The following is a 15,769-nucleotide window of genomic DNA, read 5'->3' on the forward strand; positions in this document are numbered from 1 at the left end:
ATCATTTATCTTCCTTTTATTAAGTTGTATAAGCTGCCTGTAGATGTTGGAGATTAAACCTTTATCAGTGATGCCATTTGCAAATATGTTCTCCCATGCAGTGGGCCTTCTTGTTGTTTTGTTGATGGTTTCTTTTGCTGTGAAAAAGCTTTTTATTTTGATGTAGTCCCATTTGTTAATTTTCTCTTTAGCTTCCATTGCCCTAGGGGCAGTGTCAGTGAAGAATTTCTTTTGGCATATGTCTGACATTTTGCTGCCTGTGGATTGCTCTAGTATTTTTATGGTTTCCCGTCTTATGTTTAAGTCCTGTATCCATTTTGAGTTTATTTTTGTGTATGGCGTAAGTTGGTGATCAAGCTTCATTTTTTTGCATGTATCTGTCCAATTTTCCCAACACCATTTATTGAAGAGACTGTGTTTATTCCATTGTATGTTCATGCCTCCTTTGTCAAATATTAATTGAGCATAGTGGTTTGGGTCAATATCTGGATTCTCTATTCTGTTCCATTGATCTATATGTCTGTTCTTATGCCAGTACCAGGCTGTTTTGAGAACAGTGGCTTTGTAATACAGCTTGAAATCTGGTATTGAGATCCCTCCTACTTTATTCTTCTTTCTCAGGATTGCTGTGGCTATTCGGGGTCTTTTTTTATTCCAGATGAATTTTTGGAGAGTTCTTTCAAGGTCTGTGAAATATGCTGCTGGTATTTTAATGGGGAGTGCATTGAATCTATAGATTGCTTTGGGTAGTATGGACATTTTAATGATGTTGATTCTACCAATCCATGAACATGGTATGTTCTTCCATCTGTTTACGTCTTCCTCTATCTCTTTTTTCAGTGTCCTGTAGTTTTCCGTGTATAGGTCTTTTACCTCCTTAGTTAAGTTTATTCCTAGGTATCTTAATTTTTTTGGTGCGATGGTAAATGGGATTGCCTTTTTAGTCTCTCTGTCTGTAAGTTCACTGGTGTATAGAAAGGCCATAGATTTCTTGGCGTTAATTTTGTATCCTGCTACATTGCCGAATTCATTTATTAAGTCTATGAGTTTTTTGACGGAGTCTTTCGGATTTTTTATGTACAATATCATGTCGTCTGCAAATAAAGACAGCTTTACTTGTTCTTTTCCAATCTGGATGCCTTTTATTTCTTCTTCTTGTCTAATTGCAATGGCTAATACTTCCAGTACTATGTCAAACAGGAGTGGTGAGAGTGGGCATCCCTGTCTTGTTCCTGTTCTTAGGGGAAATGTCTTTAGTTTTTGTCCATTGAGTATGATGTTTGCTGTGGGTTTATCATATATAGCTTTTATTATGTTGAGGTATGAGCCATCTATTCCCACCTTGTTGAGAGCTTTTATCAAGAAAGGGTGTTGGATTTTGTCAAATGCTTTTTCTGCATCAATTGATATGACTATGTGATTTTTATCTTTCAATTTGTTTATGTGATGTATCACGTTTATTGATTTGCGGATATTGTACCATCCTTGCATTCCTGGGATAAATCCTACTTGGTCATGGTGTATGATCTTTCTGATGTACTGCTGGAGCCGATTTGCTAGAATTTTGTTGAGGATTTTGGCATCTATGTTCATGAGGGATATTGGTCTGTAATTCTCTTTCATTGTGTTGTCTTTATCTGGTTTTGGTATTAGGGTGATGCTGGCTTCATAGAAGGAGCTTGGAAGTGTTCCTTCCACTTGAATTTTTTGGAATAGTCTGAGGAGGATAGGTTTTAGTTCTTCCTTGAATGTTTGGTAAAACTCTCCTGTGAAGCCATCAGGCCCCGGGCTTTTGTTTGCTGGAAGCTTTTTGATGACTGCTTCAATTTCGTCCATAGTTATTGGCCTATTGAGCTGTTTAGATTCTTCTTGATTGATTTTTGGAAGGTTATATTTTTCTAGGAATATGTCCATTTCCTCCAGATTGTCCAGTTTGTTGGAATAGAGTTGTTCGTAGTATTTTGTAACAATCCTTTGTATCTCAGCGGGGTCTGTTGTTATTTCATCTCTTTCATTTCTGATTTTGTTTATTTGGGTCCTCTCTCTTTGCTTCTTGGTGAGCCTGGCTAGAGGTCCATCAATCTTGTTTATCCTTTCAAAGAACCAGCTCTTGGTTTTGTTGATCTTATGTATTGTTTCTTTGGTCTCTATGTCATTTATCTCCACTCTGATCTTTATTATTTCCTTCCTTCTGCTTACACTGGGCTTTTCTTGCTGCTCTTTTTCTAACTCTTTGAGTTGTAGGGTTAAGTAATTTATTACCATTGTTTCTTGTTTTTTGCAATAGGCCTGTAGAGCTATGAACTTCCCTCTCAAGACTGCTTTCGCTGTGTCCCATAGATTTTGGATTGTTGTGTTTTCATTGTCATTTGTTGCCATGATGTTTTTTATTTCTTCCTTGATCTCTCTGGTGACCCAGTCCTTGTTTAATAGCATGCTGTTTAGTCTCCATGTGTTTGATTTCTTTGGATTGTTTTTATTGTAGTTGATTTCCAGTTTTATGCCACTGTGATCTGAGAAGATGCTTGATATAATTTCTATCTTCTTGAATTTGAAGAGACTTTGCCTGTGACCCAGCATATGGTCTATCTTTGAAAATGACCCATGTGCACTTGAGAAGAATGTATATTCTGTGGCTTTGGGGTGAAATGTTCTGAAGATGTCAATTAATTCCATCTGGTCTAGTGAGTCATTTAGGATTGCTGTTTCTTTGCTGATTTTTTGTTTAGAGGATTTGTCCAGTGGTGATAGTGGGGTATTAAAGTCTCCTACTATGATTGTGTTGCTATTAATCTCTCCCTTGATATCCTCCAGGAGTTTTTTTTATGTATTTGGGTGCTCCTATATTGGGAGCGTATATGTTTACCAGAATTATTTCTTCTTGTTGGATTTCTCCCTTTAGTATTATGAAGTGGCCTTCCTTATCTCTTGTTATGGCATTTACTTTGAGGTCTATTTTGTCAGATATAAGTATTGCTACCCCAGCTTTTTTTTCATTTCCATTTGCCTGAAAGATATTTTTCCATCCCTTCACTTTCAATCTGTGTGAGTCTCTTGTTCTGAGGTGGGTCTCTTGTAGACAGCATATATATGGGTCGTGTTTTTTTATCCATTCAGCTACTCGATGTCTTTTGATTGGAGCATTTAGTCCGTTTACATTTAAAGTTATTACTGAAAGGTATTTGTTTGCAGTCATATCTATTTTTGTGTCTGTATTCCTTCTTACCTGTTTATTTCTTCTTTTTACAGTATTCCCTTTAGCAATTCTTGCATTGCTGGTTTGGTGGTGATAAACTCCCTGAGGCTTTTTTTGTCTGCAAAGCTCCTGATTTCCCCTTCAATTTTGATTGATAGTCTTGCTGGATATAGTATTCTTGGATTCAGTCCTTTGCTTTGCAACACTTTGTATACCTCCTTCCATTCACTTCTAGCTTGTTGTGTTTCTGATGAGTAATCATTTGACAATCTGATGGGTGTTCCTTTGTAGGTAACTCTCTGTCTCTCTCTTGCCGCCTTTAGGATTCTCTCTTTATCATTTATATTTGCCATTGAAATTATGACATGTCTTGGTGTGGGTCTTTTGGGGTTGATCCTGCTTGGGACTCTCTTTACTTGCGTAACTTTTATCTTTCCCATATCCGGGAAGTTTTCTGTCATTATTTCTTCAAATAGATTTTCTAATCCCTGCTGCTCTTCTTGTCCTTCTGGCAGCCCTATTATACGCATGTTACTTCGTTTCATGTTGTCCCGAAGCTCCCTTAGGCTTTCCTCCTGCTTTTTAATTTTTTTCTCCAATTGCTGTTCAGCTTGAGCTTGTTTCTGTACCTGATCTTCTAACTCACTAATTCGGTCCTCTGCTTCTTGTAATCTACTGTTGAAACTTTCCATGGTGTTTTTGATTGTAGCTATATCACTTTTCATTTCTTCCTGATTCTTGCATAAGTTGTTGATTTTCTCATCCATCCGATGTATAAATTCCATGACCATTACTCTGAACTCCTTTTCGGTCATGTTGCAAGCTTCATTTTCACTAATTTCCTTTCTTGGCGACTCCACATTTTCTTTCCTCTGTGAGTTATTTCGTTTCCCCATTCTGGCTATTACCAGAAAGCTCAAGCTTCTGTTTGCGTGGACCTGGGCCGTGTGCTGTGGGGACTTCGCTCCACCCTAGTTTCACTGAAGTGCTCTGACACTAGGACGTGTGACTGTCTTTGGTTGATGGGAACCAAACTTGCCCAGGATCAGTGTCCCCAGTGTTCCGTGTGGTCTCGTGTGCACATTTAGAATCAGGGGCCCTGTCTGCACCACACTGTTGGTATGTGCCGAGAATGAGATCCTTAGCATGTGCCAGGAGTCAGAGTTTCCCTGTGTCTGCACCAAGACTCGAGTGTCAAAGTCTCTGTTGCCTTGTGCGGTTTCTCGTTGAGAATCAGGGTCCCTGTGTGTGCACGCACCAACAATTGGGGTCGCTGGCTCTTAGTGTGAATGCGCTGTGAGTCAGGGATCCCAGGCAGCTGTGTCCGGCGTGCCAAATTCCCTGAAGTGGGGCTGCGTCCTGTGTGTGCTCTCTCTACTGAGCCAAACCGGCTAGAGCGCACATTCTTAAAAACCTGAAGGTGAGCCGGCTCAGTGCACTCTCCCAAAGTCCCAGAAGGGGGGCGGAGTCCATCCTGCGCGCCAAATTCCCCAAAGGGAAGCCCCTCTGTGCACGCTTTTAAGAATCTCCGAAGGGGGAGCTGTGCCCGCGAGCCAAATTCCCCCAAATTCCCCGAAGGGGAGCCCTCTGTGCGCACTGACAGATTTCCCCGACGGGGAGCTGCTTCTGTCCCGTGCGCGAGCGCGCGCCAAATTCCCTAAGAGGGAGCGCGTCCCTGCGCAAAGCTCGGCAGCTTGGGCCAGGGGCGGGTCTATCAGTTACTATGGCGCTGTCTGTGTGCGCGCGCCTGTGAGCAGCTTGGGGGAGGGGCGGGTCTATCAGTTACTATGGTGCTTTCCGCACGCCTGTGGGCGCTCAGCAGCTTGGGGGAGGGGCGGGTCTATCAGTTACTATGGCGCTATCAGCGCCTGCGAGGAGGGGGATAGGCTCTTTGACTCACGGAAATCTGCCGGGAAGTCTGGATTCTTGTTTGTTTGTCTGAAGCTGTGATAGCAGTTCTCTGTCCCCAGTGGCTGCAGGGTCCTGGTTTGTGTCAGAAGCCAGGATCCGAGTCTCGGGCAGCTCTGTTTCCCAAGATGGCGTGGTCTCTGCGTCCGCACCAGCCGCCGAGAAGTGTCCGCTTTGTGCGCGGGGCTCCGCCGTCTAGGGCTGCCCTGTTCGGGAGCCCCTTGGAAGACCTGCAGAATCTAACTGACCCTATCTCATACACACACACACACACCACACACATCTACACTCTCCTCTATGGGTTCCTCACTCACACTCTCTCCCTACCTTCCTGCCGGTCGCCATCCTATTTCCATTTTAGAGATGAGGAATCTGAGGCACAGAGAAGTCAAATAATTACATAGGGTCACATGACTAGAGCAAGGATTTATGGAAAATTATATCATTTCCATTTTAGAGATGAGACAACTGAGGCCTGGAAAGTTAGGTAGCTTTGCTAAGGAAAGCCACTAGTAAGAGGCTGAGCCTCAAAGATCTTTACATGTAGTAAGGGAAAAGATAAGTACAGTATGATGAATCCTGTGATAGTATCCATAGGGTTCTATGGGTGTATACAGGAGAGGTATCAGAATAAGACTAGGGATCAGGGTTAGAGTTACAGAAATTTGTTTTCAACAGGGAGAGAGATACCTCTCCTGACAATAAGTAAAAGGATGACTGTTGGTGCTAACAAATTTGTGGGTTAGTAAGTGACACAATTGAAGGAATTCCTGACTGGTGATGTTGGTGATTTTTCAGTCAAGTAAGAGGCAAAGTCTTCTGTTGAGTGTGAAGAGGGGAAAATAGAATATCATGTTTAAGGAAAGAGTGTAAATTTTGAAATAGCTCCTGATGGAAATGGGCATAGTAGATGATTAGAGATGCAGAAGTTTTGAAGGACCAGATGAGGTTACAGAGAACAAATTTGTAATGTTACTAATATGCAAGGGTAGGTAATTTGTCCAGGGTCAGACAAGGAGGCAAGAGAGTGATTAAGCTGATGGACCAGGGGGTCTAGAGAGAAAAAGGGAAGAAGGTGAAGACAGAAGACTGCAGATAGGAAGCCCACACAGCTAAGGTTCATGATACCTTGGTGACATTCAAGACATGTATTGGGATTAAAAGCTGGAATCATAGAAAGTAGCATTGGAGTTGAAGATTTCAGCCTGGCTGGTATGTCTCAGTGGTTGAGCGTCGACCTATGACCCAGGAGGTCACGGTTTGATTCCTGGCCAGGGCACATGCCCGGATTGCGGGCTCAATCCCCAGTGTGAGGCATGCAGGAGGCAGCCGATCAGTGATTCTCTCTCATCATTGATATTTCTATCTCTCTCCCTCTCCCTTCCTTTCTGAAATCAATAAAAATATATTTTAAAAAAAAGATTTCAGGAGGGGGTGGTTCAGTGTGTTGACCAGACTCAGACTTATCATGATATGAGTTACTGAAGTAGAGTGAGGGAATAGAGTTTCTTTGAATTGGAATTTGTTGTCGTTGCCCATCTATCAATTACTGAATAAGGTTATGGTGAAAATCTCTCACTATGAAGGCAAAATTGTCAGTTTTCCTTAAAGTTCTGCCAATTTTTGCTATATATTTTTAGTCTATTATTAGGTGTATGCACAATTATAGTTTTCATATCGTCCTGTTGACTCAAACCTTTTATCATTAAGTAAACCTTTGTTGTTAGAAATGCTTTTTGTTTTAGTTTATTTTGTCTGATATTGACACTGCTACTCTGACTTTATTTTGGCTAGTAGTTGCTTGGTTTATTTCTATTTTGTTTTTTTTAAAAAATCCTTTTTTTCCTCACATGCCTTAGATGCCTCTTTTAATATTTTTATATATTTTTTATTGATTTCAGAGAGAGGAAGGGAGAGGGAGAGAGAGATAGAAATATCCATGATGAGAGAATATCATTGATTGGCTACCTCCTGCATGCTTTCCACTGGGGATCGAACCCACAAGCTAGGCATGTGCCCTGACCAGGAATTGAACCTCAATCTCCTGGTTCATAGGTTGACACTCAAACTCTGAACCACACAGGCCCAACCTTAGCTGATTCTTTTAAATAGCATATAACTAACTAGGATTTATTTTTAAAAATAACTAACTAGGATTTATTTTTAAATCCTTTTAAATGATTTTTTGCTTTTACCTGGATAATTAGTTTATTTACCTTTGTAGTGATTACTGATATAATAGAAATAAGTTCAGATATCTTATTTTGAACTTTCAAAATTACCTATGAGTTTCTGATTATTTCCCTCTGACTCTCTTATTTTGGATTGATTATGGTGTTCCTGTTCTTGTTTGGACATTAATACATTCTCTGTGTGTTCTCTAGGTGTTATTGTACCTATGTTAACATGCATATATAATGTAAAATGTAAAACAGTCTCAATCTGTAACTATTTTTTCTTTTTTTGGAATATATAGTTATATTTCTTCAAATACATCAGTTAGCATATAATAGATTGGTTACTAATTTTAAATGCTTTTATTGATTTTAGAGATTGAGGAAGGGAGAAGGATAGAAAGAAACAGCAACGAAAGAGAAACATCATCGATTGGCTGCCTCCTGCATACCCCCTTCTGGGGATTGAGCCTGCAACTCAGGCATGTGCCCTGACCTGGAATCAAACCATGACCTCTTTGTTCCTAGGTTGACTCAACCACTGAGCCACACCGGCCAGGTGGGTTTATTATTTTTTTAATGAATTAAACATTTTAAATGTTTCTCAACTTTAATTTTTAATTCTTTTTAAAAAATATATCTTTATTGATTTCTGAGAGGAAGGGAGAGAGAAAGAGAGAGAGAAACATCAATGATGAGAGAGAATCATTGATTTGCTGCCTCCTGCATGTCCCCTACTGGGGATCAAGCCCGCAACCCAGGCATGTGCCCTTGACCGGAATCGAACCTGGGACCCTTAGTCCACTGGCTGATGCTCTATCCACTGAGCCAAACCAGCTAGGGCGTGTTTTTTATTTTTCCTTAAAGTCTAAAGGTAACCATTATCTTTACATTCATCTTGAGTGCTACCAGGACCTTAGAATGTTTTAACTCTGATTATACCCCTCTCAGATTATATGTTACTGCCTGGTTTTAGTTCTAGTTCATTTTTCTCCATCCCCTTCCATATAGTACACATAAAGTAGACATTATTCTTATCTTCATAGTTGATGTTTGTTTAGATTTGTCTACATATTTACCAGTATTTTAGCATCACAGACATTCAATCTAGATCATTCTATTTTTTTCTAAAAAGTACATCCTTTAGAATATTCTTTCCATGAGAATATTTTGATGCTAAACTTTCTGTCTTTGTTAGAAAATGTCTTTTACTATGCCCTTGTTCTTGAAAATTGGTTTTGGTGTGTGTAGAACTCTAGCGTTGAATTCTTTCAGAACATTGACAATAGTATTCCATAGACTCCTTTCCATTGTTGTTGAATAAGTCTAATTGTAATCTGTTGTTTCTTTTCTCTCACAATACTTAAAACAAACATCTTTATTGAGGTATAATTCACATATAATACAATTCATCCTCTTAAAGTATACAATTCACTGCTTTTTAGTATGTTCACAGATATGTGCAACCGTGAGTATAGGAAATTTTAAAACATTTTCATCACCTCAAAAAAACCTATTACCTTTAGCGATCACCCCCACCTCCCTATTTAGGGGTTCCTAAGCAACTCCTAGTCTATTTTTTGTCATTAGAGATTTACCTATTCTGGAAATTTCATATAAATGGAATCATTTGTAATCTTTTATGACTAACTTATTTTACTTCGCATAATGTTTTCAAGGTTTATCCATGTTGTAGCTTGTATCAACACTTCATTTTTTAACTTGTTATATTCTACTAGAGCCCGGTGCATAAAATCGTGCACTGGGGGGGGGGTGTCCCTCATCCTGCCCTGTGCCCTCTCACAGTCTGGGAGCCCCGCAATTGATTGCCTCCAAAGAGTGAGGCCCCGCCCACCCGCTGCAGCCCACTGGTTGGTGGCCTGGGACTCCCTCTTTGGGGTGATCGTGGAGCCCCCCGATTGATTGCCCCGCTGGCCGATGGCCTGGACTTCCCTCTGCAGGGCAATCATGGGGCAATGGCCGGGCCCCCAACCAATTGCATAGCACCCATCTTGGCTGGCCTGGCACCAGTGGGTGTCATAGTGTGGTTGTCCAGAAGGTCGTCTAGACAGTCAATCTGCTGTTTGGTCATTGGGTCAATTTGCATATTACGCTATTATTATTATAGACTAGAGGCCCGGTGCATGAAATTCCTGCACTCAGGGGTGGGGAGGCATTCCTCAGCCTGGCCTGTGCCCTCTTGCAGTCTGGGAGCCCTTGGGGGATGTTCAACTGACGGCTTAGCACTGCTGCGGAGGTGGGAGCATTTCCAGCTGTGAGCTTGGCTTCTGGCTGAGCGGCGCTCCCCCTGTGGAAACACACTGACCACCAGGGGGCAGCTCCTGCATTAACGTCTGCCCCCTGGTGGTCAGTGCGTGTCATAGCAACCAGTCATTCTGCCGTTCGGTTGATTTGCATATTAACCTTTTATTATATAGGATAACATAACATTGATAGTTTTGGTTTTTTAAAATATATTTTTATTTATTTCAGAGAGGAAGGGAGAGGGAGAGATAGAAACATCAATGATGGGAAAGAATCATTGATCGGCTGCCTCCTGCATGCCCCCCACTGGGGATCAAGTCCACAACCCAGGCATGTGCCCTGACCTGGAATTGAACCATGACCTCCTGGTTCATAGGTCGATGCTCAACCACTGAGCCACGCCAGCCAGGCCATTGATAGTTTTGAGTATTCTTAAATATATAATTCATTGGTTTTAGTTACATTCACAGTGTTGTATAATATCACTACTATTTCCAGAACTATTTCATTACCCTAAGCAGTAACTCCCTATTTATCCTCCCCCCCAGCCCCTGATAACCTCTAATCTACTTTCTGTCTATGAATTTGCCTATTCTAGTTATCTCTTATGAATGATACCATAAAATATTTGTTCTTTCGTGTTTGGCTTCTTTCACTTACCATAATGTCTTCAAGGTTCATCCATGTTTTAGCATGTGTCAGAACTTTATGGCTGACTAATGTTCCATTGTATGTATCTGCAACATTTTGTTTATCCTCTTATCTGTTGATTGATTCTTTTTTTAAAATTTAATAAATCTTTATTATTCAGATTATTACAATTGTTTCTCCTTTTCCCCCCCATAGTTCCCCTACACCCGATTCCCACCCCACCCTCTGCCCTTACCTCCCCCCCCCCACTGTCCTCATTCATAGGTGTACGATTTTTGTCCAGTCTCTTCCCGTACCCCCCACACCCCTTTCCCCCTGAGAATTATCGATCCACTCCCATTCTATGCCACTGATTCTATTATATTCACCAGTTTATTCTGTTCCTCAGATTTTTAATTCACTTGAGTTTCAGATTCACTTGTTGATAGATATGTATTTGTTGTTCATAATTTTTATCTTTACTTTTTTCTTCTTCTTCCTCTTCTTAAAAAATACCTTTCAGCATTTCATATAATACTGGTTTGGTGGTGATGAACTTCTTTAGCTTTTTCTTATCTGTGAAGCTCTTTATCTGACCTTCAATTCTAAATGATAACTTTGCTGGGTAGAGTAATCTTGGTTGTAAGTTCTTGCTATTCATCACTTTGAATATTTCTTGCCACTCCTGTCTTGCCTGCATAGTTTCTGCTGAGAAATCAGCTGACAATCATATGGGTGCTCCCTTGTAGGTAATTAATTGTTTTTCTCTTGCTGCTTTTAATATTCTCTCTTTGTCTTTTGCCCTTGGCATTTTAATTATGATGTGTCTTGGTGTGATCCTCTTTGGATTCCTTTTGTTTGGGGTTCTGTGCACTTCCTGGACTTGTAAGTCTATTTCTTTCACCAGGTGGGGGACGTTTTCAGTCATTATTTCTTCAAATAGGCTTTCAGTATCTCGCTCTCTCTCTTCTTCTGGCACCCCCATAATTCTGATGTTGGTATGCTTGAAGTTGTCCCAGAGGCTTCTTACACCATCTTCAACTTTTCGGATTTTTTTTGCTTTTTGCTTTTCCGGTTGAGTGTTTGTTGCTTCTTTGTATTTCAAATCCTTGACTTGATTCTTGCGTTTCTCTAGTCTGCTGTTGGGTCTCTGTATAATATTCTTTATTTCAGTCAGTGTATATTTAATTTCTAGTTGGTCCTTTTTCATATCCTCGAGAGTCTCGTTAAATTTATTGGCCTTTTCTAGGAAATTCTTGAAAAACCTTATAACCATGGTTTTGAACCCTATCTCCAGTCATTTGTTTTCCTTCATTTCTTTCGTTTGTGATCTGTTTCCTTGTCTCCTCATTTTCGCTGCTTCCCTGAGTTGGTAGGGTGGCTTTGTGTGCTAGGTGTCCAATGGGTCGGCCTGCCAGTTACCTGAAGTGGACACTCTTGGTGCACCCCCTTGTGGACTGTGTGCACAGCCTTGTTGTAGTTAAGTCTTGATTGTTGTTGGTGTCACTGGGAGGAATTGACCTCCAGGCCAATTGGCTGTGAGGACCCACTGTGTCTATAATGAAAGAATTGCTGTGCTGGAGACACGCTTATTGGGCAGGACTTGTTTCAGTGGGGCTTTGGTGCTCACTGAGTCTGCCTCTTGAATGTGTCCCTTATGAAAGTAGTTGAAATCTGGTGTCGTCTCACACAGACCACTAGATACACTAGTTCCTGGATCTCCAATGGGGTGCAGGTCAGCTACTGTCTGAGGCCACCCAGTAGGAGCTACAGCGGGAACTACAGTTTTCTTCTCTTTGCTTGGGATTTGGAGGTTTTGGAGCTGTCTGACTGGAGTTGCAGTTTGCAGTTTGTTAGGTTAAGCTGCGATAGGGCAGGCCATTTATATGCAAAAGTCGCTGTGTGGAGCTTGGGTGTGTTTGTAGATTGTGCAGGGTGGGGTCTCAGGGCGTCACTAGGCTAGGGCGTGGCAAACAGCGATGGCTGCCAGTCAGCCTTCTCTGCGTTTCCGCATTTCCAAGTCCCTGTGTCCCGCGCCACAGTAAACAATGATTGCTGGGCGCACCTCTGCAAGAAAGTAACCCTCACTTTCTGACCCGATGGCCGACAGTCCAGCATCTCCCCAGAAACTGGATTTCAGAGTAATCGGGAGCTTGTCTCTCTTCGGGTTGAAAAAAAACAGCATATCCAATCGCCCGCCACCAGCCTGATTCGCGCGCCTCCGTACCTCAGCTTTTCAGTGCTTGTGCATGTCTCAATGCTCTTTTCTCTTTCCTTCTAGTTGTAGAACTTCCACTCAGCCAGCTTTCCCGTGGTTCTGGGTGATAGACGTTTTGTCTTTTAGTTGTAGTTTTGAAATTGTTGTGCGAGGCAGCAGTTTAGGTATTTACCTGTGCCGCCATCTTGGTTTCCTCTCTCAATAAATTTTCATAAACCAAATGCATTTGTGCAAATATCACCCTGATTAAGAAATCAGGAGCCTAAGTTTTAAAAGCATTACTTCAGAAAAGTCATTTTCATGTAATTTGGTGGGAGCCTGACTCTGGAGTGACTTGAATATGGTGGTTAGGTATTTGCCAGAAAGGCAGTTGTAAAGTCTTAGGTACATCTAAGTTTTTCCTTTCTGGATGGGATTAAAGGAGAATGTCAGATGTCAGATTTCCTATGCTGTTTGTGCCTAGGGCAAGTGATTGTGTGACACATGCTTCTGTTTCATACCCAATATGATAGTGTTACTAATGGTTCATATTTTAGGGGTGTGAGATAATGAGTTTGTTTTTTTTTACTGGAAGTTATATTTTGTGTCAAATATGGCAGATGTGGTCATAATATGTATTCTTCCCTTAAAAAGAGGATCCTATATCTAAATTCATTCTTCTTACACGTATGTCCAGAGTCTTTCTGAATCCATTGCTAAGAGGCAATATGTAATGCCGTACTTTAGACTTTACACTTTAGAGTCATGACTACAAAAATACAAGTTTTTTTAAAAAAAGTTTGTTTTTGTTACCTTCTTCAGTCCCATTTAATAATTTATTTTTCAATTTCCTAATGGAATGTGGCTCCATTCCAGTAAAGGTGATTTACAAAAACAGGTGCACTGGAGTTTGCTGACACTTCATCTAGAATAAAACCTCAAAAAGTGGACACTCAAAGGGAAATGGTATGAGGGAACCAGTCATTCATTAATTTAAGTAATAAATTTATTGAGTGTGTGCTATTTGACAAACCCAGGACCAAGTGGTAAATTAAATTATGGTATTATATCCACTCACTGGAATATTAAGATAATTGAAAATGATCATTTTGAATACCAAATAACATGAGAATTCAGGGGTAAACCTTTTGTATCTTAATAAGTATTGGCTTTTATAAGGAATATATGAATTTTTGTTAGGTAGAAGGCGTTTTTCTATTTTTCAGACTGCCTGCAGTGTTTTTATATACCAAAAATAATTTTTTAAATGCCATCATGGGATACGAGTTAAAACTTGTTTTTAATCACTACTGTGTAGTATGATAAAGAGAAGCTTTATTGTTCAGTGATGTCCTTTTTACTTAATTAGTATAAGATCTATGTTTAAGGAGAATGTATTGCTGTCCTGTTGAAGATGCATTGTCATTTCTCTCTTTTTAAAAGTTTTTTTCTTTTAACAGTGCCCTTATGTCTGCCATTTCTTATATTTACTTACCAAAAAAGAGAATGGTAAGTATTTTTATTACAGTTATATTACATTCACTCTGTGGAATTAGTATTTGTATTGGCCTTTATAAAGTTAACTGTTAGCATTCGTTCTATGACAAGATTTTGTGGGAATTACTTTTTAGTACTTTTATCTAAGAGCCTCTGCTTAATGGCTTAACTGAACAGGGTGTTTATATTCTTGATGTGTTGTAAGAAGAAGCTATATATATGAGCCACATGGGTTCTTTGTTCTGAACCACCTACATAGTACTTTTTTTTTTTTTAACCTTTACTAGTCAAACCATTTCGTGTGAGAAAACTGCTTGATCTTCAGGCAAAAATGGTAAGTACCAAAAAGACTCCAAACTAGCCAGTGTACTCTGTGATAGGTATTGGGCTAGGCCAGTGATGGTGAACCTATGACACGCGTGTCAGCATTGACACGCGTAGCCATTTCTGATGACACGCGGCCGCTGAGGCAGCCACATGCCGAGGATGAAACATTTGCTGCTCCTAAGGATGAAACATTTGCGAAATGTTTTTTTCCTCAAAGTGACATACTACCCGAGTTATGCTCAGTTTTTTGGCGAAGTTTGACACACCAAGCTCAAAAGGTTGCCCATCACTGGGCTAGGCTTTGGGGATTTAAAATGAATGAGTTATTACCTTCAAGGAGCTTTTTGCCTAGGCAACTCAATCAACAAAATAAAACTGGGGTCAAGGAGGAGTGGTAATGCTTGAGAGAAATTTTTATGGATGAATAGGATTTTACGAGGCTAAGAAGGAAGAGCAGGACACTCCTGACAAAAGGAATAGCATGAGCAAAGATGTAAAATAGCAGAAACTGTTTAGGGAACTGGGTTGATATGGCTAGAAAATAAGCGTCAGGGAGTAGTAAGAAACAACTACTTTATTTTATTAAAATAAAGTGACCAGTTTACTATTGTGTGGATGTGATATAGGAAAAATCATTCTTTTCTGGATACTTAAACTTCAGTATATTCCCTGACCATTATCTCTTGTCCTTACACCTCTCTTGCATTGTTATTTCCACTATACCTGCCAGGTAACAGAAATCTGTGAAGCTTTGGGTATAACACAATAGGAAGTTGTAGTGCCTATGCCTAACTGCTGCAACCTGCATGACCTACCTGAAGGCATTCAAATTTAATGAAAAATACAAACAAACGTGCACATTCTTGCTTCTCTAGTGTGAGGTTTCCTATTAGTACAATTAAGTGATTGTTCTTGTTTTATAGCTTCCAGTTTTGCTTCTGTGGGTACAATATCTTCTCTTAGCTCTGCGAGGATATTAATGACAATGTTTTTGTCCAAATCGCATTTCACTTCACATTAATAAAAATTGTGAAGATGTACCCTTTCCATCTTAACAGCAAAACATTTCAACAGAATAAGAAGATTCTTACCATAAATAAGATCTTGCTGATTTGAATGAACTGAAACAGTGTATGTTCAAGTGTATGATTTAGTACATGATTGTCTAAATTTTTTAAACACAAACATTAATTGTATGGCTTCATTATTAGCATTCTATACAGTATATTACTAAATTATTTCATTATCAATGCCCATTTATAAGGATACATTCATAAAATTGTTTTGATTAGCTGGATTTTGTTAAATTTGTTTAAGTCCAATAATATGAACCCTAGAAGACATAGCCATGCTCACATGTAACTGAACATATAGAATAGTAATAGCAATAATCAGCACATGAGCACAAATTTATTGGATATGTAAATTTCTTGAATTTCTGGTATCAGCTCCATATAAAGGCCTGTATCCCTTCTATACCCACCCATGCCCCATAATTCCTGATCCACAGAGGAAACAAAATGCAGAAATAGTCTTTCTGGTGGCAAGCATGAATGGTGGGATCTGGAGCAGGCA

At 40.1% G+C, this 15,769-nt stretch overlaps 1 protein-coding gene across 3 annotated transcripts in view; it reads left to right on the top strand.

The window, feature by feature from the left end:
• CENPI (centromere protein I) overlaps positions 1–15,769 on the top strand; it is a 76,633-nt gene that overhangs the window by 15,558 nt on the left and 45,306 nt on the right. For all 3 annotated transcript variants that reach the window (XM_079764982.1, XM_079764981.1, XM_079764983.1), the window contains exons 6-7: positions 13,831–13,879; positions 14,155–14,201. In XM_079764982.1, coding sequence (XP_079621108.1) covers positions 13,831–13,879; positions 14,155–14,201 — 96 coding nt within the window. The remainder of the gene's footprint in view (positions 1–13,830; positions 13,880–14,154; positions 14,202–15,769) is intronic.

Source organism: Cnephaeus nilssonii, assembly GCF_951640355.1.
Source record: "Cnephaeus nilssonii genome assembly, chromosome: X".
NCBI classification, from domain to species: Eukaryota; Metazoa; Chordata; class Mammalia; order Chiroptera; family Vespertilionidae; genus Cnephaeus; species Cnephaeus nilssonii.